The 27,741-nt window shown below is 42.2% G+C and overlaps 1 protein-coding gene across 1 annotated transcript in view; it reads right to left on the bottom strand.

Moving 5' to 3' along the window:
* LOC137277305 (geranylgeranyl transferase type-1 subunit beta-like) overlaps positions 1-14,600 on the bottom strand; it is a 32,905-nt gene extending 18,305 nt beyond the window's left edge. The window contains exons 1-4 of the mRNA XM_067808965.1: positions 14,478-14,600; positions 12,842-12,966; positions 11,855-11,922; positions 256-407 (exon numbers count right to left, since the gene is read on the bottom strand). Of these exons, the coding sequence (XP_067665066.1) occupies positions 256-407; positions 11,855-11,922; positions 12,842-12,966; positions 14,478-14,575 (443 nt within the window). The 5' untranslated portion in view covers positions 14,576-14,600. The remainder of the gene's footprint in view (positions 1-255; positions 408-11,854; positions 11,923-12,841; positions 12,967-14,477) is intronic.
* Positions 14,601-27,741: the final 13,141 nt, after the last annotated feature.

Here is a 27,741-nt window from a genome sequence, read left to right as displayed (position 1 = left end):
TTAAACAAAACATCAATATCACACTAAAATAGAAAAATTGTTAGCCATACATCAACTTCCACAAATTCCCAGTAAAAGATTCGCACATCAACTGTAGTGATCAGAACATTGTGGATTGTGTGTTCCCATAAAAATGTAAATTAATATCAGCTAACCATTGATGCTTGGTTTAATGTCATGAAATCACAGGAAATGAAAGCATTTGGGGATAACAATGAGAGTGGCCCCAGTGTCTGCAATCCAGGTGTAGCTCACCTGCCGTCATCCTGCTGCAGAGCCTTCAGCCCACTGATGATGGCGTCCTTGTCAAGTCGGGACAAATCATCTCCCAGAATCACTAGTGATGCCAGGGCTGTGTAAGTCATGGCGATGTGGCCACTGTCATATATTATAGGTTTTTTACGTGCCTGGAATGAAAATAGTACCCTATAGGAACTCATCATACAAACACTGTCAAAGCATACTGTCTGATTTACTGACATGGACCTAGAAACTCTAGAAAATCCAGCACCCAGTCAGACATGTCAACACTTCACAAGTCTGTGTATTGTGCAATTCTCCTCACTTAGGAATACATCAGATCTGCTGTGTACACATACTCAATAAGTTTCTGGACAGAGAAACGGCAGGTAGTCAGAATATTTACTTCTACTGATTCCCAATACTTCGGAAGGGATGGTTTTAACACATAAAGGAAGGATGTGATACCACAGACAGAAGTAACATGGTGAATTGCAAAAATGTTTGAAATCTACTGCAAAATGGTCACCCAGCTTCAGTGAGTGAGTGGCTTAATGCCAACAATATTCCAGTCATTTTACAGCAAATCAGCTGAGGGTTGGAGGAAAGTCTCACATGATATAAATCTCACCAGTTTGGCAAGACCCACAAGCAAAGATATCACCCCCTGGAGCCCTGCAGTGCACGCGCCCAGTAATAGTGATTCTGTACAGCAAGCACTCCGTTGAGACTGATCAGATATTATGTATGTGAGTGCATTGGTTGATGAAAACTCTTTTTTTATTTTTTATTTGCCACAAACAAATCTTATATTACAAGTATAGTGCATGCATGTGTAGGTATCAATGCATCCCTATATCATTTTCAGTGTAGGTGGGTGTAAAATTGGGAGGGTTATCAGCGAGTTAAGATTAGTAGCATTCTGTAAAACTTAGCAAAGTAAGCCTTGTGTCAACATATAATGATCAGGGAAGAAACAGATAAATCCTATTTGCAACAGTTAGGTGCTAGTTATTTACTTTGCTAATAGATGACATATCCCCCCGGCCCCCACATATTTGAAAGGACAAATCATCTGACAGTTACTTATTGTATTTTTTGAATAAGTCTGAATTGTTTCCATGGAATTCATGAAAAATATCAAAGCCATATATCTGTAATAAAAAAAAGTCACCATTTCAAGATCTGTCTCGTATACCTGCCAGGATCTTTTGAAAGATATGAAATGGTTTTTGAGTTGTGCTCCAGAAACGAAGTCACCAATGTGTTCATGGAAAAGAGAAAATAATACATCATAAAAACCTGTTAATAGCAAAAGGCACCACTTTGGGGCCTGCCACACATATCTACCAAGTAACACTGACAGATATTAAGAAGTTTTTGAGTTCTGCTCTGGAAACAAAACACACCTCTCACTTTTGAGAGTAAGTAAGAAACGTTTCCATGGAAACCGATAAAATAATAAATCACAAAAACCTGTAACTAGCAAAAGGCACCACTTTAGGTTCTGATTGATATATCTACCAAGTTTTGCAGAAAAATATTGAATGATTTTGGAGTTCTGCTCCGTAAACGAAGCCCACCCCACCATAAGACTAACACCAAAATGTTCCATGGAAAATAAAAAAAAATATAAATGCCAAAAATTTGTAAATAGCAAAAGGCATAACCATAGGCTGAGATTACTATATCTATCAAGTTTGGTCTAAAAATATTGAACGGTTTCTGAGTTATGCTCCGGAAACAAAATGATTACGGACGGATGGACAGACAGACGAGGTGTTGACTATATCCCCCCGCATTACATGCCGGGGGGACAATAAAAGCTTGATGAAGTGATGATGGACTGTACATGCTCTAAGATTGACAAACTTTATGGATAACAACATCTTTGAAGAAGCATAAAGTTTGTTAATCTTGTACGCCCCAACTTCTAAAACGCCACTCAAAGAAGTTGTATGTGCTCTGTACACGAATCCAGTGATCATCTCTTTTGTTGTAGTTAGTGTTAACAATCACATGAGTCAGTGGCTTCAGAACAACTAACATGACTAAAGTTGAATGCATGGATCTCAGTTTCATTAACATTAGAAGTGAAATAGAAGTAAACACAAGTGAAAAGATTAAACATGTTGATGACAAGAGACTTACAACCTGTACAATATGTGACTATTAAACAAAAGTACCAAGTAACATGACACAGCTTTTTTAATGTGCATTCTAGAAGTTGGTGAGTCAAAAATGAGTATGTTTTATTTCCAACATGACACAGCATTTGAGAAAACACAGCAAAAGCTTGAAATTCAGTTGTTATTTATGTCCAAAGGCCTTTGTTAGTAGAAGTATTTTACAGCAACAGTTGAGGAAACATGAAGGTGCTACATACCTATGTGATATCTGTGCCAAGACACACAGTTAGGTCCAATAAAAGAAGAAATTCGAACAAACCTGTAGAGGTTGCAGATTCTTTGAATAGAGTCCTCCTTGGGGTAATTATAAGCATTTAAATGTTCTTTAAATTCTTGCGACAGTTGTAACTACATTTTTTCAATAAAATATATACAAAACAAAAAAACATCGTTTTTGTCTTGTGAGACCACCCCTACAGGGCCCCTGGCCCCGTGACAGCCAAGAGCAGGTAACTCTTCAGACTATAGCCTCCAGCAAAACACTTCCCTTCTGTAAGCAATACAGACAGAATGTGGGGAGGTGGGTGGCCGTACCCCAAGGAGGACTCTATTCAAAGAATCTGCAACCTCTACAGGTTTGTTCGATTCTTTTTCATAGAGATCCTCCTTGGGGTACTTATAAGCATAAGACAGACTCCTAAAGAGTGATCTTAGGGAGAGGCATTCTGTCTGCTCATAAACCTGACATAAGATGATAACCTTTATTACGAATTGAAAGTAACAAGGAATCAAACTTACCTGGTCACGTGACCTTCTGTGCCTTGCGGCAGGGGTGTGGACCAGGGCCAGGCTATTACACGGTCTAACCTTACCATTCTAAGAGAAAGCTGTAGGGTGCCTAACGGCCTAAAAACGGGAGCCAAGACAGGCGACCGATATATCAAGGTCCATTCTCATACACCAGCCAGGGTGCTAGGGAAGGACTCAGACAGTCTAGACTGGTAAAGCAAAAAATACCACCACCATAATAGAGCCCACCACCGGGATAAAAGATGGAAAGTATACAGTAAGACACCACCACCAGTCTACTTGTTGCAGCTACAATGTCAAATGATCGTTCGTCAAATGATAGGGTAGCTCAATCGGCTAGGGCACTCGTGCCCTGCCCACTGGTGAGAACTGACTGGCCAAACCGAGCACGCTCGCTTGACAGTCTGTCTAACTGGTAATGACGGATGAACGTGCTCGGTCGGCTCCAAATAGCTGCGGAGCAGATCTCCTCAATGGGCAAGGCAGACGCATATGCCTTAGACGTCGCCACAGCCCTAACCGAATGAGCTTTCAAACCCTCAGGGGGCGTACAACCTTTCGAGGTGTATCCCATACAAATGGCAGAGACAAGCCACCTAGATATGGTCTGCTTGTTCGCCGGAAGGCCAGCCTTGCCGCCACCATAACAGCAGAACAATTGATCATTCTTCCTAATGTCTTTTGTTCGCTTGATATAAGCCTTAAGGGTCTTACGGACATCTAAGACATGAGAACTTCGAGAGAGAACGAAGAGAGGTACCGGGCGGCGAAGGCTGTGTGAAAGCAGGGAGCTCAATAGGCGCCGTTACGTGAAAGGTGCTATCTCCCTTAGGACGGTAAGTATCTGGCAATCGAATGCTCACTCTGTCTTTGTGAAACACTGTTAATTCAGGGTTGGCGGACATAACGTGTATGTCGCCTACCCGCCTGCCAGAAGTTACCGCCACAAGAAAAGCAGTCTGGAGCTGGAGGGACAGAGCCGACAGATTGTGAAAAAGAGGACCGAACAGCCAATCAAGAACAACTGGCAAGTCCCACGGGGGACTAATCCGCCGGACAGACAGACGGGTTCTGTCCACGCCTGCAAGGAAGCGCTGAACTAGAGGGTGCTGCCCCAATAATGCACCATCGACAGGAATGTGGAAGGCAGAGATTGCCGTGGAGTAACCTCTAACTGTAGAAGCGGCCAGACCGGCTTCCAGTTTAGATTGTCCAAAACTCTGACACAGATACTAGATCTGCAGAAAAGGGATCGAGAATCCCCCTGTCGACACACCAGCGTGCATAACAGGCCCATCTATCCTCATATTGAACGTTTGTCGAATCCCTCCGCAAAGCCAGAATTGTGTCTGCAACTGGTGCAGGAATTCCTCTCGCATGAAGGCGATTCCGGACAGCGGCCAAGCCACCCATTGAATCCTGGGATTGGGGTGTGGCGCTCCGTTCTGGGATAGTAAGTCCAGTCGAAAGGGTAATAGAACAGGAGGCTGAGCCAGAAACCTGAGAATTACTGGAAACCAGCTTTGAGCCTACCAAAGCAGTGCCAGAAGCACAAGTAGCCGAGCCAGTTGTGCGGTCAGCTGCGAGAGGACTCGTGAGATCAGAGGAACTGGTGGGAACGCCCACAGCACTCTGTCCAATCGAGCGGAAAGGCGTCGGATCCGGTATCCTTGAGCAAAACACAGGAATCTGATTCGTCACCCCAGAGGCAAACAGATCTACCTGGAACGACCCGACCAACTGGGAAATAATCCAGAAAATCCCCCGATGCAGCATCCACACGTGTGGGGCTAGTATACGTCTCGATAGCGCATCCGCACGGACATCGTCCATGTCCAGGAGATATACGGGGACTACCCGAATGTCGAACTAGTCGCACCACAGCAGAAACTGCCACGCCTCCTGAAGGAGGGACGGAGACACTGTGCCGCCTTGCTTCAGGATATACGTCATAGCGGTCTGGTTGTCCATCTCTAGGCGAACCACTTGACCCCGCACTGACTCCACAAAGCTCTCGAACACCCGGCGGACTGCTCTCAATTCCAACACATTGGTGTGTAGGGTAACTTCGTCCTCGGCCCAACGGTCCGAGACTGATAGTTCGCCCAGGACGCCCCCCCACAGCCTGTGAGGGAGGCGTCAGTCTGAATCGAGAGGGAAGGTGTCGGTGTCTCTAAGGGGATCCCCCTGGACAGATTTCCGACTTCCATCCACCACCGCAGGTGAGGAGTCAACCAAGCGGGAGGCTCGAGAACAGTCTCGTAGCTCTCCGAATGGGACCACAACTGGGCCAACGCCTGTTGAATGGGTCGCATCCTCAACCTCGCACGCCAGACCACGTCCACTGTAGCCGTCATAGTGCCCAGCAAATGAAACCAAGTTCTTGCTGTGGCCCTGGGGAACTCGAAAAACTGAAAAACAGTTCTCTGAACTTTGACGATGCGGTCTGGGGTTAGGGAAACAATCCCCTGAGCTGTAATGAACCGTGCCCCCAAGAACACCAGATCCTGCGTGGGGGTCAGGTCTGATTTCTTGAGATTGATGATCCAGCCGTGCTTCAACAGGATGTCCATCACTTGCTGTGTGGCATCGTGTGATAACAGGAGCCCGAGGGCCCTCAAAAGCCAATCGTCCAGGTACGGATGACAACACCTGCCCTGTGACCTGGCTAGCTGAGCCGGAATCAACATAAGTTTGGTGAACACCCTTGGTGCTGTGGAGATGTCGAAGGGTAGAACCCGAAACTGATAACACTTCCTGTCGAACGAAAACCGAACTCGCAGTGTATCGGAACATGGAGGTAAGCGTCCTTGAGATCGATTGACGTGAGCCAATCCCCTGTCTCCACGGAGGAGATCACTGACCGTAGTGTCTCCATCCTGAAGGACGGAACCTCCATGAGCTTGTTTAGCCCCTTGAGATTCAAGATAGGTCTGAACCCTCCGTCCTTCTTGGTCACAAGGAAGTACGTGAAATAAAACCCATCTTCTTGTTGATCTTCCGGAACCACCTCGATGGCAGCCTTGTCCAGTAATGACTGGACCTCGGCACGGAGGACCTCTGCTTTTTCCCGGGAGAACGGCACCGGCATGTGCCGAATCCCTGAGAAGCGTGGAGGGTCTCGCTTCCACTGTGGCATATGGCCATCCCTGACTGTGGACCTAGGGATTTGAAGTGCCTGTCTGCCATTCCGAAAGGAATAGTGACAGCCTGCCGCCTACAGGGACTTCTGGCGCAAGGCAATGTACCCCCACATTCGGCAGTTCTCCGCCTGCTTGTGCGGGGGACAGCAAAGGCTCTGGGCAAATGTTTAACGGGAAGCCGGGGCAGGCTTCCCTTTGCCCCGAAAAGGCTGCTGTTGCTGCGACTGCTGCAACGCAGGCCCCTTGCCTTTGCCTTTCGCCCTCTTGCTTCGTTTGTGCTGCAGCGGAGCAGTCCACTTAGCACCTTCCTTCGTCGGCGCCGAATGGTAAGCCGAAGCAAGAGTGGGAGGCCATTGGCAAGACGAGGAGGGTTGCTCTAACAAGGGCTTAGAGTCCTTGAAAGTGCTAACAGCCTCCGCATCCTCCTGCACAACCTGCAGTGCCCCAGGGAAGAGGGAAGATCCCAACCTGTAGGGCAGAGCTAGGAGTGCCTGCTGGGTAGTGGGGAGTACCTGGCTACGGATAACCATAGCCGACGCAACCCCTTGACGGCCCCCATCATCTGGCTGGCACAGCACCTAATGCTGTCCCGCGCCAGATGAGAGTGCACGTCAGTAAGCTGCTGGCCCAACACTGCCGACGGAGAGTCGTCGGCAACGCTCCCATGGTCCAACAGCTGCCCCTGCAAAGCAGAAAGGTAAGCTGAATGGACCACTACTCTCAGCTGCTGGGCCGCACACCTATACAGTTCCTCGAAGGAACGATAGACGGACCTCAGCGCTGGAGCGGCCATGGAGAAGGGCGGCAGGCACCGGCCCTGCCTGGCCGAGGCCAAGGAAGAGGAGGAGGACCCCCCCAGGGTGACCGAGGCATACACACACTCGTCCACCACCGGCGGTTCGAATAGCGAATCCTCATCCAACTGATACTGGTGGCTAATCTCCGGGAGATCAAAGCGCAACCGGGTACCCGAAAGGAGCGGATTCACTATCTCCCCTCTAAACCAGCGATGAGAGCAGGTGCAACCTCGCCTCGGCGACCTTAGTAGGCGCGAACGCCTACCCGGGAAGCCGAAACTCCAAGGGGTGGGGCTCCGACACAGGAATAGAAACCTGAGGTAAGACCTCGGCAATTTTCTCTCTAACCTGTTTGAGGGACGAACCGAACGAGTACGTTCGCTACCGAGACGGAACTCGAAGGACCTGAAAGACTGAGAAGGGCCGAGCCACTAGGTTCGCCCCTGCCAGAGCCCGAACTAGGTCGCCTGGGCAACTGAGGCAAGCCCCCAACCGGAGGGTGACTCGAGAGCCCAGGAAATGGACGGGGTGTCGATGCCCACTGTGACACTAGGCGCGCTGACCAAGGTCGAGCCGCCGACACCTGGCGTCGTTGCCCCACTTGCCCCACAGGACAAGCTTGGGCCGACTGCCCTAGGCAAATCCGACCGAGTGCCCGAAGCACAGGACGGCTGCCCAGAGGGAGGAGCGTTCTCCGAGCCTAAGCTCGGGCCGCGGCCTCCCTCAAGTGAACCACCATGGCCGCTCAATGAAGATCGGGTGTCAAGTTCCTTTCGGAAACCCGACAGCGCCGAATCTATCACTGATTGGACCGAAGACATCTGTTGCTGAAACAAGGCATTAATTGAATAAACAGAGATTAATGGTGCTTTGCGAAGTGGGGGTAGGTGCAGAGGATACAGTGGCAGGAGAAGGGGAAGGGTCCCTAGACACATGACTGGTCGTCATGATGACATTCAACCAGGCACCTTAGACAAACATCGTGAAGGTCTTTGGCCGGAATAGAGGATTTGCATGTTGAGCAGGATTTAAACTGCAAAGCAACAATAACCCCTAGTGTTGTGTAATGAAACAATAAATGAAACAAAACATGCATGGGCGCAAAGCTAAATAACTAAAACTACGCATGTAGTTAAGGTAAAAGCTAAGTGCCACTACACCATAATTTACAACAAATTTATACAAATTGTAGTAAATATGGAAATAATATGAATAAAATACATAAAAAGTATAGCTAACTAAAGCTTACTTTTTTAAAAAGACCGCCCTGAAAATTTAAAAGTTTTGGCGGGAAAAAAGGGTTGCCTTCCACCATTATGCTAGCCACGTGGCTACCAACACTGGCAAGAGGGACAGCAAAAAAGTTACAACATTTTGACAAGTAAACTGTAAAAAATGATTCCTAAGGCGCCCATGCGTCTAACAAAGAAACCATACATACAGTTTGAGTCTCTGAGTTACTCTGTTTGAGAGGCATTCTAGAAGTTGCTGAGATAAAGATGACAAGAATTTTTATGGATGATCAACTTCTTTATTGCAGGGTAGCGACGTTTCGGTATAGATTCTTATACCGTTTGAAAACGAGTTACTCATCTTAGAACTTGTCTTTTGTCTTTGAGAAGCAAGAATCTCTGAACGCTGTAGCACGTCTTCACAGGCGGGCGACAGAAAAGGAAGTGTTTTGCTGGAGGCTGAAGAGTTACCTGCTCTTGGCTGTCACAGGGCCAGGGGCCCTGTAGGGGTGGTCTCACAAGACAAAAACGATGTTTTTGTTTTGTATATATTTTATTGAAACAATATAGTTACAACTGTCGCAAGAATTTAAAGAACATTTAAATGCTTATAAGTACCCCAAGGAGGATCTCTATGAAAAAGAATCTATATTTTGCATAGGGAAGGGGCCACTTCCTATTAACTTTACAAGACTCACAAAGTGTTCAGTATGACCAGCACCAGCAGTAGCTCTGTAACAACTGTAAGGTATGAGTCAAGTCGTAAACGGACAGTGGCATCATGTTCAGCCCTTGCACTACATTTATCTGTGGCATTTAAAGCAGATATTTACAGTGGCCCCTCATCGCCATCACCTGTTTTCATCTTTTGATATCATGGTTTTAGAAGTTTCTGTAGGAACCTTCAATACTGATTTTGATTGGTTGCAAATACTTAATGTCATCTTAGATTCTTCTAGTTTTTTTTCTAGTTTACATTTCGCAATGATAAACAGGGTGGGACGATACTGGTATCTCCCTTTACTTCCATCATACTTCACTGTCAGCATCTTGTCCCTGTGGAACTGAGTACAATGCTCTAGTCACAGGACAATAACCACACCTTATTATATCTTCCATGAAACCTGATCTTAAATTTGGTTACAACTGCTATTATGAAATTCAATTCATCAATGATTTTCATTTTCATACAAATAACAGTTATTTCACACAGAAAGTCACTATCACTGCAATTTACTTAAAATCATGACCACTGCTGTGTACTGATCATGACCACTGCAAAGTATGTACAGTTTGATTTATCTGCAGTGACTTTTCGCAGACTTAGTGAAACGCACTGAAATTTAGACAATGTATTTTTGGAAGCCAAATGTTTGTGATTCTGTGAAAGTTTGGTCAATTTGGTTCCCATCCTCGATATCTGAAGGGTATACGTTTCTATAAGTCTCCACTATACCACGGACGCATCTACGGCTCTGCCCGATAAATTCATTACCTCCCTTTCAGCTAGGCCGCCATTATAACCAAGCTTGCCAGTGTCAACAAAGGTAGCAGTCGCAACTCTGAAGGTTTGCTTGCAGTGCGACTCAGATTTAAGGGAAATCACACAAAACAAATTGACAGGTCCAAAACTTTAAAACAACATATGCAAGAACTCTTTCTACCTTTTCCAAGACCTCTGCATGGTTTCTGTTGCCAAGTATAATTGGTTAGATAATTTACAAAACGAAAGTGAGTTGTGATTGGTTCGCTCAACTTCCAAGCGTAGACACCTGATTAGATAAAAAGACAGCCAAGGTAGGTAATAAATTTATCTGTCAGAGCCATAGATGCGTCCAGGGTATAGTGGAGACTTATCGGAATGTATACCTTGGAGATATCGGGGATGTATGGTTCCTGGTACTTACAAAAATGATCAAATACAACTTTTTCTGTCGACTGATGTTGTACAGACAACCACAACCTAGCACATGGAACAGTGCCATCAAACAATATCATCCTGCAGCATGAATCAATGAATTAAGCATTGTGCTTGGGTCAGAGGATAATGTATTACTGTGCACTCTTTTCCACGAAGCAGGTGCTCATCAGTATGTGGCTGCCATGGTGAGTGGTAACACATGAACAGCATAGAGTTCAATACGTTGTAACTTGTATATACACCTTGGTACGATATGTTCCTATTCACTTTGTATTGGTTCATCCTCTTATGACGTCATTAGTGGTTATTTTAAATATCCCCCTTGAGGATTATCTTATCTTCCAAGGGGTTACAAAAACCAATCTTCACTCTGGCAAATATGGAAAACCTTGGCTGTTCCTTGATTATCCATATTCTCCCTCGTGAAAAAATGACATCGGCAATTCTTGAATATGTCTCTTGACTTCTACATCTCTCCATTCTTCTCTCTCACTTCCAGTACAAATCTACCCAACCAGAATGTTAGTTCTTCCGTATCCATATTATTATCCACAGTTTTCATAATTTTTTCCTCATTAGGTCTGTTGTTATTTCGCCATATTGCCCTTGTGTTATAAGTGTTCATGGCCCATCTGTTTCTACGACGGTTGTTCACGGGTACACAAGTGCAGGCTTTGTCTTCCATGTCTGAATTAAGTGAAATAAACTTGAATCGCACGTCCACGCTTTTTGTAGAATGACCTACTTTGTCGTCGCTAATGTCTGAATAATGAGGGATATCAGTGTTGTGTACCTTCTCAGGCGCAAGGACAGCAGTGAGGGACTCTATTTCTTGACTTGCGGCAACTATATCTTCGTCTGACTCTGTCAACATCGTGACATCAAATGACATGACATGCTCATGCAACGCTCAAGCCATACAGTTCGGTCAGGCGAAAACTCACAGTATGTTCATGAGCGTCTGTGAACATCTCATGTTCTTTTTCCAAACAATATTGTATTTGTTCACATAATTTTATGTTCATTTAGGTAAACTTAACAAAATCCTCCATTTTACCTGCATGTATTTTCACAAAGTAGTCCTCCTTTTCCGCTCTGTGTATGGCAAGTAGGAATATCCCCCTTGGTTGACTTAGAAATGAACACGCTTGCTGCTGCTCACGCGTTCATTTCTATATCAACCTGAGGCAATGTTGCTATTTACTACATACACCATCGTGCATAAACATGGTCAAAGAAGTTCAACATATGAGAAGTTAATCAAAAGTGAATGTTTTATGCCTTATTATGATTATGTTCATTGAATATAACATAGAAATCTAATCCATATATTCAAGCCTGAATCCAGTGACCGATATTGAGTAAAAAACACCTACGTCACTGTTGAATGATGACAGTGACACCATGCAATCAGTCAAGTAACACAGTTTGACCATCTCATCTAGGGAGATTCTTCTTTTGTTAAGCTGACGTTCCTTGGAATCAGATCTGACCCAGAATCCCTTAATGGCATTTCAATTTAAGAGAAAAATGTAAGTAAACATTTTCAGCCAGAGATCTTATCATAGCAGTACTGCCATACCTTGGCTGGATCATGATGATGTCCAAGAGTTGAGGAGCCCCGGAACCCACACTGGGATCGGTTGGAACCTGGAACCACAAGAAGAGCTTATTCTCAGAATAAGCAACAGGCCTCAATTCAAAACATTCAAATGTTCAGGTGGCCAGTGATAATGTATCATCTCACTAAACATATTTACAAAACCTGTCATATAAACAAGACAAAATGTTTTCACTTCTACTTCATACCTGAGTTTCTAGAAAGACGACCCAGGTTACATAAATATACAGATTGAACTATGTAACAAAGTTTCTTGATGGACGACCCAGATTACATGAATGTGCAGATTGAACTATGCAACAAAGTTTCTAGACTGTCGACCCAGATTACATGAATGTACAGAATGAACTATGCAGCTTAGTTTCTAGAAAGACGACCCAGATCACATGAATGTACAGAATGATCTATGTAACTACGTTTCTAGATGGACGACCCAGATTACATGAATGTACAGAATGAACTATGTAACTAAGATGACACAGGTAACAATCTCCAAACACTCAAACTTACATCAAAACATCAAGACGACAAACATCTCTTCACTGCCTACCGTAATTTTTGTCTCTTCACTGAACCACACCAATCAACTTTGTCTAAAGGTCATTGAAGATATTTGTTCATCTTTCAGTTTCATTAACGTGTTCCACCCAAAACACATTCAGCCAATAACGTGCTCCACCCAAAACACATTCTGCCAATTACGTGTTCCACCCAAAACACATTCAGCCAATAACGTGTTCCACCCAAAACACATTCAGCCAATAACGTGTTCCACCCAAAACACATTCAGCCAATAACATGTTCCACCAAAAACACATTCAGCCAATAACGTGTTCAACCAACCACATCTTCAGCCAACATTATGATCTTGAATCTAATATTCATCAACTGAACAGAATATGTTGTTGTCTCTGGCCTGTCTAGAAAGTTGATGTAATGATATCAAACCTCGGTCATCAGGTATAACTTGGAGGGAGTAAATCCAGTCAATGATCTCCTGCTTCTCCTTGTCAATGGCATTCAAGGCACACAGAACATCAAGGCCAGACAGAGCAAAGAAGGCAATGGTCATTCTGAAAACAGCAGCCTCAACATGATTAGACATGTATCTGTTTACATCTGTTTAAGGCAACATTAAGTAGCAGAATTTTAGCATCATGACCTCATGAACAGAATTCAGTCTAAATGTGATCATATCCAGACACAGCTGACACAAATTCGTTCTATAATATTACTGTGGTTGTACTGGTGCTTGACATTCGTTGTTATGGACAGGCAGTACAGAGAAATGCCTACACGAGAGATCAGTCATCAGTGATAATGTAATCATACTTGTTGATCATGGTTTATACAATATTAATGCTAATGGCATCAGCTGGCAGCAAATATAATTCCTGACTCAAATGTCAAATGATGCTATTAATCATATCAACAGGAGGCTGGGAAAAAACTGAATTAGTAACATCTCTAAACATCTTTTGGAATGACATGGCAAAGATTAATGAAAGTAAAAGTCAACATCTTTATCTGTATGGTGTCAGGATATTAATTTGTTATGTTAGGCAGGGATCATTACTTGCATTGAAAGTACATGTACTGTAATGTGTTTTGAGAATTCTATCTTTAGTGTTGAAGGTTCCGGTTTGCTGAAGGTTAAAGTATCTTTCTGTGTGCTAACAGTACAATTATGTTTATGTGTGTTGAACGTTCAAGTATCTCTTTGTGTCTTAATGGTGCAAAGTGTAATTACTCACTCAAAGCTAAAAGCTAGATGAAAATGTTTTGGGGAGGAAAACACAACTATCCTCCATGTTTTCCATGAAGCTCCTACTGCAACAGCAGTAACAGCTAGACGTTCAGGTTGATGAAGCTCAAAACACACAGAAAAAATTATTGTTTCCATGGTCATTTAATGGAGATGGCTCAAAATGGAACCTGAAGATTCTTGCGATTTTTTCCAAATCTGGTGAAAGTTGCTGATAAAATCAGAGAGCAAACTATTATGCTTTTAGCGTAGAACTAGGTCACTTGCGATATGAGAGTGGTGAATGTAACATTCACACCATCACGCATTTGGTTTTAATTTTCAGAGTAATGCTATCTCATCATTACCTGCCTAAATGATACATTAACCTTTCAGTGTCTCCAAATAAACAGAGTTTGAAGGCATTGATTGAGTCCTGTGTTTTAAATGTGCTCTGTAAACAATGACGCTGTATGTGCTTAAGTATTTTTAACATTTATTTCATGTGACTTACACTTAGTATTTGCAACTTTGTCAGCCAACATGAAGATGGCACCTCTGGAGAAACTAAGCCAGCCTTACAATGACTACACTGCACCATTTTACAGTATTAGAATATAAAGATGATGGATGAGATACATGTCACAGTAGGTATTAAGAAAGTACCAAACTACAAACTCTGTTAATGGCCAAACTTTCTCTTTCAGACTGTGATCATAATCCATTTCATAATCAAATGATTTACTCATTATTAAACTATTTTAACAATAATATTCATGCTACGTGTTGCATCATTAAGTGAGCTTAACCGCCGACATGGCACATGTGTATTAATCTTGCCTATTCGTATCCAGCGATGCACAACTTGATGGTAGTATTTGAAGTGTTCGAACAAAAAACTTGACATGCTTTTCCCTCACAAATTCATTCCCAGCCATTTTCTACACCGGAAGTAGTATGACTGAAGTAAAATCCGGACAATTTTTAAGAACCGGATGAAAACCAAGCCTCTTGTCATTGACCATTTCCGTCTCATTTACAGGCACACATGAGCGAAATCATTTTCTTCCATTCACTTATGTCCACAAAAAGACGCTATCCATATCATTCTATGCAGATACCAAACTACAAACTCTGTTAATGGCCAAACTTTCTCTTTCAGACTGTGATCATAATCCACTTCATAATCAAATGATTTACTCATTATTAACCTATTTTAACAATACCTGCCAACACTAACTGAAAGAGAAATACTGATGTTCAGATATTAGGTTCCACAGTTATGCAGACATCAAATCAGAAGGGCTGTTGCAATCATATCGAGTTTACTAGGATCTGAAAACCTTTGAATGGTTATCAGATGAAAGAGGTAGTTGAATGCATTCTCACCGCCGTATGATTTACATTATACTGGCGTCTCCTATTCTCGCGGTACTTAAGAATATCAGCTGAAAAAATAATATAAACAGTTCTTTTGAATGTATGCTTGTTGTTTTTAAATGAAGAGATTCCCCCTCTAACATCTGTATCTATCAACTGCTTGATCCATCAAGCGAATTATCTCACTTGAGCTTGATGAAAAACATGGTCGTCCGCCGCTGACTTTTCGAGGCGTCTCCTATTCTCGCGGTACAACGAGAAAGTAAGGTTATTAGGTGTAAGGAAGGGGAATCTTATCGGGAAGGGCGGGGGAAAGTTACGATTTTTCCAAGTTAGTTAAAACTGACGAATATTCGTTACATTGCAAAATTTTGATAATTCACAGACTTGGTCCACTTCACAGTTACTGGTCAATGATGTAAACAACCGCTAAGTATCACGCATCGGCGACCTCGGCAGAAAATGTGTTTACCGCGAGAATAGGAGACGGCCATATACCAACGTGAAATCATCCTAACAAAATGAAATACGGTACATGTAATGATATATGCGTGAGGCCATCAAAAGTTGACTCCAGGCATTTCTTTTAAACAAAATGATCCGTGGGTAGCAGTTTATCTACAACTAAAGATAAATGAAGTAAACTAGAGTCACTCTTTGGTAAACATGCCAAACTTTTGTGGGCAAATGTATGATTCGGTTTTCGTGACATGCTGTCGTTCGTTACTCATGCTACGTGTTGCATCATTAAGTGAGTTTAAAAGCCGACATGGCACATGTGTATTAATCTTGCCTATTCGTATCCAGCGATGCACAACTTGATGGTAGTATTTGAAGTGTTCGAACAAAAAACTTGACATGCTTTTCCCTCACAAATTCATTCCCAGCCATTTTCTACACCGGAAGTAGTATGACTGAAGTAAAATCCGGACAATTTTTAAGAACCGGATGAAAACCAAGCCTCTTGTCATTGACCATTTCCGTCTCATTTACAGGCACACATGAGCGAAATCATTTTCTTCCATTCACTTATGTCTACAAAAAGACACTATCCAAATCATTCTATGCAGATACCTCCAGTATGTATATCTTTTTAAAAATATATCTTCAGTCACATTATTATCATCCAGTGATCGTCTGAAATTACACGTAACGAACGAAAAGACAACATTCAAAGTCTTACCTAAGCAGTAGTTTGTTTTATTGCACATGTATTCAAATTTCCAAGGAAAACATTGCCACCTCTTGGAGTTTTAAACCTGCCATCGTTACTGTCTGCAGATATTAATTTATGTACCCTCTGTACTTAGCGCTAAGAAACACGAAGTCTGTTTACACCGAATTCTAAGAATTATATCGTCCCTGAACACTTAACATTCTTAATTAAGGATTTTGTTCAACGACCCTCTCTAGTTGAGGAACGTCGGAGCTACGGTTCTGGACATTAACTAAACCCGGTAAATCGGTATGCGTTTGGCATGGCTAGTGCCAAGAGAGTTATCTACCTTCCACCACATGTTGGGGCTACAGGCAAGCCTCAACCGAGTCTGCTTTGGTTTCTTTACGTCAATCTTTACTCTTGCAAAAGATGGGATCTGTTGAAATCAAATATTTCATTTTTGGGACAGGTCCTATACTTCAGAGGTGAATAGGTAAAGGTTTTTCATGCACTCATGTACAGAAACTAAATACCCTCCTATGGTGCTCGGTACATCTGTTGTTGCAAATGTAATCCACGACCCTCTGAAAATGTTTCAGTTCTTATATCTTTCTATATTATAAATAAAAAGATGAATGTCGATTTTTTTCATGCACCCGTAAATATGTATGATGTTTTCATGACCCTACCCTGGCGACTGTCAAGGTGCATTTGTCACAGAGTCGATTACATTCCCAGGTTTATCAGTACCTTACCCATCCATGACCTAGAATTCACCAATCTGAATTGGTAAATATCTGAAACAGGCCTCCCGTTGATCACACATCTGACACGCCCTAATATACCCGGATTACTGTTAAACCCAGGTCAACCAATCACTGAGGATACACACCTTACATTTGCATCCAGGAACATAGGGGTCACTATCGGGCACTGTTATAGAAATAACACATTGTTAAGAAAACAAGTAATATTACTGTATAGTATTCTAAAGCCAAAACATGCTCCATGTTCATGTTTCACTTCCGCGGGCTATTTGCATGTGTAGCATCACGTTTCAAGACAAGAGCTAATAACGGCTATTATTAAACAGAAATGAAGAAATTAGTTTTAGTGATTTTCTTCAAATAAACCGTTTAAACATGCACAAACGAAAGAAAAAACAACAAAAATAATGTTCACACTGATCATGAAATGCAATAAATGCAAAACATTACTCCTGGAATTCCTGAGTTTGAGTGATTGCAATACATCCACTGCTGTGGACATATACACGCGTTTTATGGTGGCTCTTGCCGAGCTACAACCTGAGGGGATTTATTCAAATAACGTCATACGTTTTATTGGTGTAATTTACTATGCAAAAGCTAACTTGACTATTTGATATATTACTCTGTTACTTTGCAAGTGAAACTCGCTTTGAAGAGGAGTAAAAATACATTCATTATTGTAGAATCTGTTTATCTTTTTACTCCTTGCAACAGAATTCATTGCAAATGGCGACATGTTGTCTTGGCAAACAACCAGTAAAATGAACGCGATATCTTTGCTGGGGAACTAGCAGTCCCGGAATACACGCGTGCGTTTTTTCCCAGATTGCGCGCATATAGGTAAACCGTGTTCCATATGATAAGTATTCTGAACACTCGATGTAACATGTTTACCTTGAAATGAGAAAAGGATCTGCTTGAAGTCGTTAGCGGTGAGTAGCAGGAGATAAATCTGGCACTGGAAACACCATTACGAAACGATCACTGTACTATAGATATCGGATACCTCTTCTGCTTCTCATGGCGCACAGAAAGAAAGAAAGAAAAAAAAAAGAGAGAGAGAGAGAGAGAGAGAGAGAGAGAGAGAGAGAGAGAGAGAGAGAGAGTAGTAGCAGTATTTTCTGAACATTTGTGTGTGAGGATCATGACCAGGAAGGAAGTGACCCTTGAAGAAGTGGGATGTTTGTGTGTGAGGACCTTGAAGAAGCGGGATGCTTGTGTGTGAGGACCTTGAAGAAATGTATGCCTGTGTGTAAGGGTCATGAAGAAGTGGGATGCTTGTGTGTGAGGATCATGAGAAAGCGGGAGGCCTGTGTGTGAGGACCTTGAAGGTGCAGGAGGCCTGTATGCGAGGATCATCAAGAGCTGGAGTACATGCGTGTATGGAATGTGAAGAGAGGGGGATTTAACCCATCTCATAGCTTTCTCCATTTCTGCCATTTATTGGGTGGAAAGCTATTTTGAATAACATCCCATACAGTATCGCAGCAATAATGAAGGCGGTATTTGTACCCTCACTCCGGCAGCTACACGAAATAAGTGACACAAGCCGGGTGTTGGTGTATTGCTCTATAATACTGGGGAATATGCTGGAGATTATGAATGATTGCATGGTTTATAACATCCCGGGTAACGCGTTCACGGAATCCCTCCTGCTGACGGAGCCACTGCCACGCTGACCAGCAGCGTCAACGAACGCACTGACCTGGGATCCTTCCTTAAAGGGGCACTGATGCGGAGCAATTTCCGTGGACTGGTGTAAACTTTTGTTATTGTTTTTCTCCCGTGAGTACCCGGATGATATCCCAGAATTCGTGACTGGTTCGTGACCTCTGCTGCGCATTTCGTAAGCGCAATTGATAGTTTAATTATAGACAGATCAACTTAGGTGAAGTCATTTTTACTTCATAACAAATGTATTATGAAAACAAATGAAACATTTTGAAGGTTAATCATCTGCCAGTGGTAGAAATGGTAAAAAACTATTAGGACGGAAAAATAACGAAGCCAATGTACGTCTCTATATTTTGTCTCATAACCCTAATTGGTTTATTGTCATATTTGTATGATTCTGAAAATTAATAAAAGAACACACGATCTGCTTATACTCATAGTAAATTTCTAACATAACAGCAACATTTATACATTGTATAGATTGCCAATGTGGATCCTATTTCACACACATACGCGATCTAGTGTGTGTTTTCTGTCATACAGATTCTGCTGAATGCTACAACAAATAAATTAAAACAAAATGCAAATAATGAATGTAAAACAGACTAATTTTATAGCAACAATGTCAGGCTACTACCTTGTTCAGGAATGTATCCATCAATATCCACGTAAAAAAATCGTATTCCATTCATCTGCAGCTGGTAAATAATCCTGCTCTGTGTCGCGTGTCTTACAACTGTCTCATTTGCGAAAAAGTAACACATCGTTCCACGTCTTTCGTTGGTGAAAACCAGATAAACCTCTGATTGGTCTCCCAAGATAGCACACCTGGCAACTAATTGTATGATGTCCACTATTCTAAGTAATTTAGTTAACCAATGATGAGCAATCAATCAATCATCGCAAGGGTGGTTAATTCTTTGAAGGGAGGATGTTGTTTTTGCACTCACTCTTTACGACAGGGTGTAGTCATCTACACACACTGCCTTTTGACAAATCCGCTAGAAGATAAAAGTAATTAATCAATCAGTGTGTTATCGGTTTATCCTTTGATCGATGTTTTTGTAACTCAGCTGATAAACCCTCTTGCATCACTTACATGCACATATTACATAACAGACAATACATTTGCCATTACAGACCTTAATTTATAATGTTGAGAATTTACTCCAGACAGGAGAAATGCCAAATGGGAACCTTTGTTGAGTAACCGAAGTGGTGTTACTACTAATTATACCTGTTATAAATTCATTAATTGACCATCCAGAGAATGATGACAAATAACACGTGTAGGTTTACACCATCAAACGCGAGTTACAGCAAGGAAGATGTAATCTCTGTGTCGCATGCAGCCTGAAAACACTTATGGACCGAAACTGTTTTGAGGATACCAACGGAATTTCTTTACATAAGTAATACACACAGGCATTTGCTGTGTACTTGGGTAAATAGGTGAAATAAGGGTTTTTACGTAAGAAAATTTTCAGATTTCTCTACCAAACGCAAAGTCATCGTTTTTTGTTTACGAATTCAAATAAATCAACTGTGTGTTTTTATTATCATAGATAATAAGCCATTGTAACTACCATATCTACCAAAATTTACGTATGATATTTGCTATCACAGCTGAACCAACACTCAAAACTGCCTATATATATAAAGCTTTGCAATCTTCCGTACTGGAACAAATGGCTTGCTACGTGTCTGTAGACATCATATTTTCATGTAACATGATTAAATATCGAGGTTAAAAACACAGAAATAGGATCAAATTGGATCAGTAACTATACCACCCAAGCATCCGAAAAGAACTACACTGCTAGGATATTTGGTTACGATCAGACAAGGAAATGGCATATGATGGGCATCCGGCCTCCTGACTGTTAAGGTGAAGAAATTCTGCTAATATGGACAGGAGCCCAGTTCCTTTGTCCGTCAAGGTCGAAGGATCGGGCGCTGACCAATTTGCGGTTTGGTTTCGTAATTCGACCGTTGGCGAGAAACATTATTCGGTCCGCATCAGTGCCCCTTTAAGTAATTCTGACACACGTGTATATCGGACGGCAATACACGGTGAGGTACCTGTGGTAGTTAACTTGTGTGTTATAGGTAACTATGGCAGCCGTGAGTCACAGGTAACTATGGTAATCAAGAGGTACGGGTAACTATGGTAATCAAGAGGTACAGGTAACTATGGTAGTCAAGAGGTACAGGTAACTGTAGCACTCAAGAGGTACAGGTAACTATGGTAATCAAGAGGCACAGGTAACTATGGTAATCAAGAGGTACAGGTAACTATGGTAGTCAAGAGGTACAGGTAACTATAGCACTCAAGAGGTACGGGTAACTATGGTAATCAAGAGGTACGGGTAACTATGGTAATCAAGAGGTACGGGTAACTATGGCAATTATGAGATACCATTAGTTACACAGTACACCCAGTGGTCTTACAGTCGCGTACACTCCTTCAAAACACTTTGTGACGAATTCATTACCCTTGAGATCTTTTTATTTAGCTTATTATGAAATCAACATTCAACCAACCACAGAATGAAACGCAAAACGTTTCGCCATGATATTTCCTGAACGGTTATATAGGGAATGAACTCGGAATGAATTAGTTTATGATAAAAATGATCAAATTTAAGGTTTTATTAAATGAAAAGTGAAATACAGAAACATTATATTTTTGGATACATTTATTGATACAAACAAATAAGAAGTTATGGCAACAATTGTATCACCCTGTTTACATTCATAATTGCATAAAAAACTCGAAGGAAACTTCGAAGCAATAAACCTTTTGGCAGGCACATTTCATCTAAGGTCAAGGTCGTTCCTACAACCCGTGTAGTGTGTCACGTGACAGATTTGACGGGGTGTACAGTTCGTATAAGCTGGCAAATCCGTCCACACGGTTTCATATGCTTTGGCTGTTAACCGATAAGAATTCGACAAATTTATCTCAAAGGTAATAAAGGTAACTATGGTGGTCGTGAGATATAGGTAGGTAACTATGAATAACCTGTAAGTAGAGAGGTGGGGGTGACCTCTGTGTAGGGCGGTGGGTTAACCTGTACATAGGAAGGTGGGTTAACCTGTGCATTAGAAAGGTGGGTAGACTTATGGAGTTACGTTGTTGCTGAGAGGTGGGGTATCATTTCGTAGAGAGGTCTTACGGAAGAGGAGGTACCCTGTGGTGGGTTGGGGCAGATATGTTCTTTAATAACTATCAAACTATGTCTGGCGCAGATACACACACAAGTCTAATGACTTACATGTGATATATTGCATTTATCGCCCTTGTAGATGTGTTCGCCGGAGGCCATGTCGTTCAACTGATGGTGTGATCTTAGAAAGTCACGTCATGGAAGATCAGGTTTTAATTACAATTTACAGCATCAGTTCTACCGGGTAATACCGGATCAAAGTTGCACTGTCAATGGGAATCTGAGATGTATGTTTCAAGTCGCCATGTTTTAGTAGCTGTGTTTTCTCGGAGTTCCATGAGCGGCTTTACGGCTGTGCAGATCGATTCCCTTATATTACATAGAGTTAACGTCTCGAGCTCACTATTTATTTTCGCTCACAAGAATCGGTTTATAGCCCGTGGATCAGGCCAAATGGCAAACTGAAATGCCGCTAATTTAAAAGGTTGACTTTTATATTCTGTTCGCCGGAGACAGAGCGTCCAAGACTTATGAAGGAATATTGCCGATCCTCGTTTATTATCACGTAGTGACATTAAGGGCTACCGTGCGGAATCCCTCTGGGTGCTTTACGAGTTCTATGGTCAAGGTCGATCACGTGACGTGGGGTAAAAAAAGTATCCAGGATTTAATAACTAGATGCGTCAGAAAGCTCATTGTTTACTTGAAGTTAAAAACTTAAAGAGAAACTCTGGAAAATACGTGTATTTCTTACATAAGTATCAGTTGTGACTTACATCAGTTAAAGAGTCCATTCTGCGAAAGTGGCGTGATTCCTTCATTTTAATTGCACTGGCGTCTTAGCCTAGATCAGATGAACCAACGTTGTATCCTAGCTAATTTTTTACCCCTAATAAACAAGTCTGTGCGCATCCGTTTGAAACTAAGTTGGACCATTAAAGCCTTCGAAAGACGTTTGGCTTGACATGATAAAATAGTTGTTGGTCACATCCGAAGAGGTCACTGAAGTTCTACATCCGGGGATCTGAAGTGCTGAAAACCAGTGCACTAATACTGATGTAAACTTCAGTAGTTACAAAATCATTGTTGTGGAACAATCCAACATTTACAATACCGTCGCTGAGTCACGATACTAAAGGAATATGACACTGTACAACAAATATATTGTTGTTGATATTCCTCCGTCTCCGATGACTTGTGGGCATACTATTGCTGATACAGCAACGTTTACAATGGCGTCGGACAGTGTTGTACCACTAAATATCACATAAGACGTCACCATACAATTGGGATACAGTTGCACAGCAATACTTCCCGTGAAACGGCGTCGTACCATTGGGTACTAGGGCTGGGGCGGGTTTAAATCTCTTCCCGGGTAGGCCATTCACTATTACCCTACCACACTCGGATACTCATTATATCAAATCCTGACACCAAATGTGTAAGAAATGGCAATATATTCCCCAGCTCAGAGGATACAGTTTCGAGTTTTTCAATATCTTAACCATGCATTACATTATAAAGAAGTGACTGTGATCATGTCTAAGTCTTCAAAGACAAAACTTCTTAAACATGAAATAATAACATATTGCACTGTTTAATCTATTAGTTGAACTAAACAGAAAAACTACAGACCTGTGTCAAACCTTTCTTTCCTTACCAAAATTGTTGAAATAGCTGCGAGCATAAGACTGAAATCACACCTATCTGACAATAGTTTACCGGACGACTTCCAGTCACAATACCGCGCACATCACAGCACGGAGACCTCTGCTGGGAGTTGTGAATGAGCTGCGGTCTCAAGTAGATAGAGGATATATGCCATCTTTGACTCTTCTTGACCTGTCTGAGGCTTGCGATACTGTTAATCATATGCAGCTCATGAACATCCTTGCGTTTGACATGAAGATACAAGTGGCAGCTCTTCAGTTCTTTCAGTCGTACCTCAAGGGAAGGCAACAGGTCATCAAAATCGAGGAAGAGCAATCAGATCCCATTGGACTAACCTCTGGTGTTCCACAAGGTTCTGTCCTCGGCCCTGTGCCGTTTGTCATTTACTCAAACAATCTTGCTCATATCACGGATCACCATAGGATGAAACACCAGTGTTTTGCTGATGACCCACAGCTCGTCGATAGTTTTTACCCAAGCAACAGAAGTCAAACTTTGGATTTCATAGCAGCATGTATATCAGATATAAAGGCTTGGATGACTGGTAAGACCCCAAACGTAATGATGACAAGACTGGGGCTATTCTGATAGGGTCTAACTTCAGTCAGTGGATAAAGCTTGTGTTAGTATTGGACAAGGTGAAATCCATCTCTCGGATGAAGTTAAGAGTCTCGGTGTCTATCTAGACTCACAGCACACTATGGATAAGCAGGTAGACAGTCTGTGCAGGTCATGCTACTTTCACGTAGGTTGTATCGGCTAGGTCCCCCATCTTCAAACCACTGAAGCCACAAAAACCTTGGTCCAATCCTTTGTCCTTTCACAACTAGATGATGTTATTAGCCTCCTCTTTGGAATCAAGAAATCATTGTTACAAAGGCTCCAGAAGGTACAGAACACTGCAGCACGGATGGTTTCAAGAGTGTCCAACTTCTTGCCAATTACTCCAATTCTTCAATCACTACATTGGCTTTCTATAGAAGCCAGACTGGAAGTCAAAGTTCTGTGTCTGACATACAGGTGCTACCATGGATTGGCTCCATCATACCTATACTGTCTACTCAATCACAACCAGTCCCAACGTTCACGGCGCTCAGATAATCTCCACCTTCTGTCTATTCCCCAGTACAACTTCACAAGCTTTGGTGATAAATCATTCTGTGTTCATGCCCCAAGACTGTGGAACACACTGCCTTTAAACATTATTCTCTCTCCTTTATTTGGTTCTTTCAGATGCCAACTAAACACCTTCCTATTCCGTGAACATTATGACTTTTGAACTATGTGCCGCTTTGAGCATGCACGAGTGTATGAAATCTAGCGGGATACAAAACTACATTATTATTATGTTTTACAGATGAAGATTGAAATGCAGCAGAGAGGGTTTGGGTGATCCTGGCACAGTCAGGCTGGTAAAGCTTAGGGCTTTGACGGGTACTCGTAACTCTAAACTAAACGTGACTATTCGCTTGGATGAAAAAAGATCGAACGTTTGGGAGCATTTTGATCTTGACAGTTCCAAACGAAAAACCAAGTGTCGCCTTTGTGGCATTATTTTGAGCTACGCTGGGAGCTCAACCAGTTCAATGAGAAAACACCTTAACGTGAAACACAAGTCCGTCAGTGTGGACGTTTCTTCCCAAACTCCGGACAAAAAGCAGGCCATGCTGACGCAAGGATAGTTTGGTGGTTACAACCGAAAAAAGCTCGACTCAAAAACATACGAAACTTTCACACGCTGGTGTGCGTTAGAGACCTCAGACCTCTGAACCTTGTTAAAGGTAATAGTTTTCGTGATTTTTGTCACTCACTGAATCCCAGTTATATCTAGCCATGTCTAAAGACCCTCCAAAATTACCTTATGAAAGAATATGCTGACACAAAAACCCAGCTTAAGGATATTCTAAAGCAGTCCTCTGGCGTATCTTTGACAACAGATATGTGGACCAGTTGTGCTACCCATGGCTACATCACCGTGACAGGGCACTACATCACAGACGAGTGGGATTTAAAATCATGCAGTCTTGCCACTAGACGCGTGGAGGATCGCCATACAGGCGAGAACATCGCTGATGCCTTGGTATCCATCAAAACGGAGTTTGAAATTGAGTATGTTTGTGGTCTCACAACAGACAACGCAAGCAATATGACTGTGGCAGCGAGGGCAACTGGCTTCCCACACGTCAGATGTTTCGCACATACCCTGCAGTTAGCTGTCCACGATGCACTGAAATTGAATGCCATTGACAACGTGATTATTCACGCACGAAAACTGGTGAGTTATTTTTCGAAATCTGTGCTAGCTACGCAGGAGCTTGAAGATGTACAGAAGCGTCTTGGCAAAACGATGAAGCACGTAGTCACGGATATGTTCAAACGAGATGGAATTCTGTATATTTCATGTTTGAGAGGCTAAATGAGTTGCACACGTCCATTGTAGCAGTTCCCCATGATGACAAATTCAAGAAACAAAAACATCTCAACCTCAAAGACAACCAGTGGCTTCTTGTGGAACAGTTGATAGTTGCCCTCAAACCACTTGTTTCTGCAACAGAGGTGTTGTGCAGCGAGGAGTTCCCCACTGCTGCTGGAGTGTACCCACTGGTGTTTGCCTTAGTCACAAAACACCTCGTTCCGTCCGATTTGGACACTCGCATTGTGGCTGACATGAAAACAACTATAGCAGATGGACTTAAATCCCGCCTTATGACAGCTGACTTCTGGCTATCCCCAACCATGACAGCCACAGCACTGGATCCGTGTTTCAAAAATCTTCGTTGTCTTGATGAAGAACAGCGGAGAGGAACACAAGAACATGTTGTGACATTGTTAAGGGAAACATCTGGAGAGGGTCAAGAACCCACACTTTCCACTACACCAGCCACCGAACAAGTAACTGTCAAGCTGGAACCAGTATCACCAATGAAAAAACCAAGTACTGTGAAACGGAAAAGGCTATGAATTTCCTCTTCGGAGACATAACTGAGATTGCCGATGACCAAAACGCTGACTTGTCTTCAAGAAATGCACAACAAGAATACGAGGATTTCCTTACTTCTGCTTCAAAGGTTTCTAACTTGCAAACAGGCAAATCATTCAGTTTAAGCTGGTGGAAAGAAAACAAAGACTGTTTCCCAAGAATTGCAACCCTTGCACAACGTTTCCTCTCTATTCCGGGCACTAGTGTACCATCAGAGCGGGCATTTTCTGCAGTCGGGCTTACAATCACACAACAAAGAGCTCCACTCCACCCTGACACGGCTGATGCTATAATATTTCTGAACAAAACCATGCGTACTTCTTCTGCAAAGCCAGAATCCACAATTGCCCCAATGCCGGATTCTACAGCTTCTGAAACTGAGCGCGCTCCTACAGTCACAAGAACATTACAGGAGCCAGAACAAAAGCAACAGAACCCGTCTCTTCCCGATCTGCGAGAAGATATGCTTAACAATTAAAAATGACTCATTTGTGATGCGTGGATTTCCAAGTTGTTTTCCAGTTCGTTGTGTTCAAGTTAAATAACAGTAATGTAATTTTTATTAATATTTGTATACCAATTGCCATAGGGAGATAAATTTACTTAAATTAAATTCTGATTCAATCAGCGTTGACGCATATTGAAATGTCTAACATACTCAGTTGTCAAGTATAATGACTCATTTTCGGGACATAACATACAAATGTAAGAGAGATTGTACTCCTGAAATACGAAGTGCATATATTATTTTTTATTACTACCTAATTATTTGCTGTTACTTCAGGGATATGACTTTTTCATTTAAATCGTTTCATTCTTCGACAATTTAACCAAATTTGATGATTCACGATTGATGCTTTGTGTTATCTTCAGTTCTAGTTTTCAAATTACGTGCTTTCATCAACACGCACACATGTGTTACATGTTATCAACTACTGGTGTGGAAAATTCATTTTGTTACAATGCGCAATCTTTTTAAAAAAATCGTTTGGTTTAAGCGAAATGTGCTTTAATAAATGTTTTTGACAATGACTTGTTTTTGTTTTGTTCTCTGTATGGTTGGTTGAAACGCATTGTTATCCCAGTTTTTCAAACTCTCGATTGTGTGTGTTGCGAAATGTGACCGTATGCTTCACATAAACTGATTTCTGCTACGGGCTATTTGTGCCATTGAGTCAGCTGAATAATGGGGCTCTGCACAGACCCATGCTGGTCAAATAAGTAAAATGATATTAGGTTTGTGTTTCGTCAAATTTTGATAACCACGCGTTTTAAGGAAAGATTTTATGTAAGTACAGAC

The sequence above is a fragment of the Haliotis asinina genome, chromosome 3, assembly GCF_037392515.1.
Source record: "Haliotis asinina isolate JCU_RB_2024 chromosome 3, JCU_Hal_asi_v2, whole genome shotgun sequence".
NCBI lineage: Eukaryota > Metazoa > Mollusca > Gastropoda > Lepetellida > Haliotidae > Haliotis > Haliotis asinina.
Note: the sequence above shows the minus strand (reverse complement) of the source record. Positions and strands in the feature narration are given on the sequence as shown.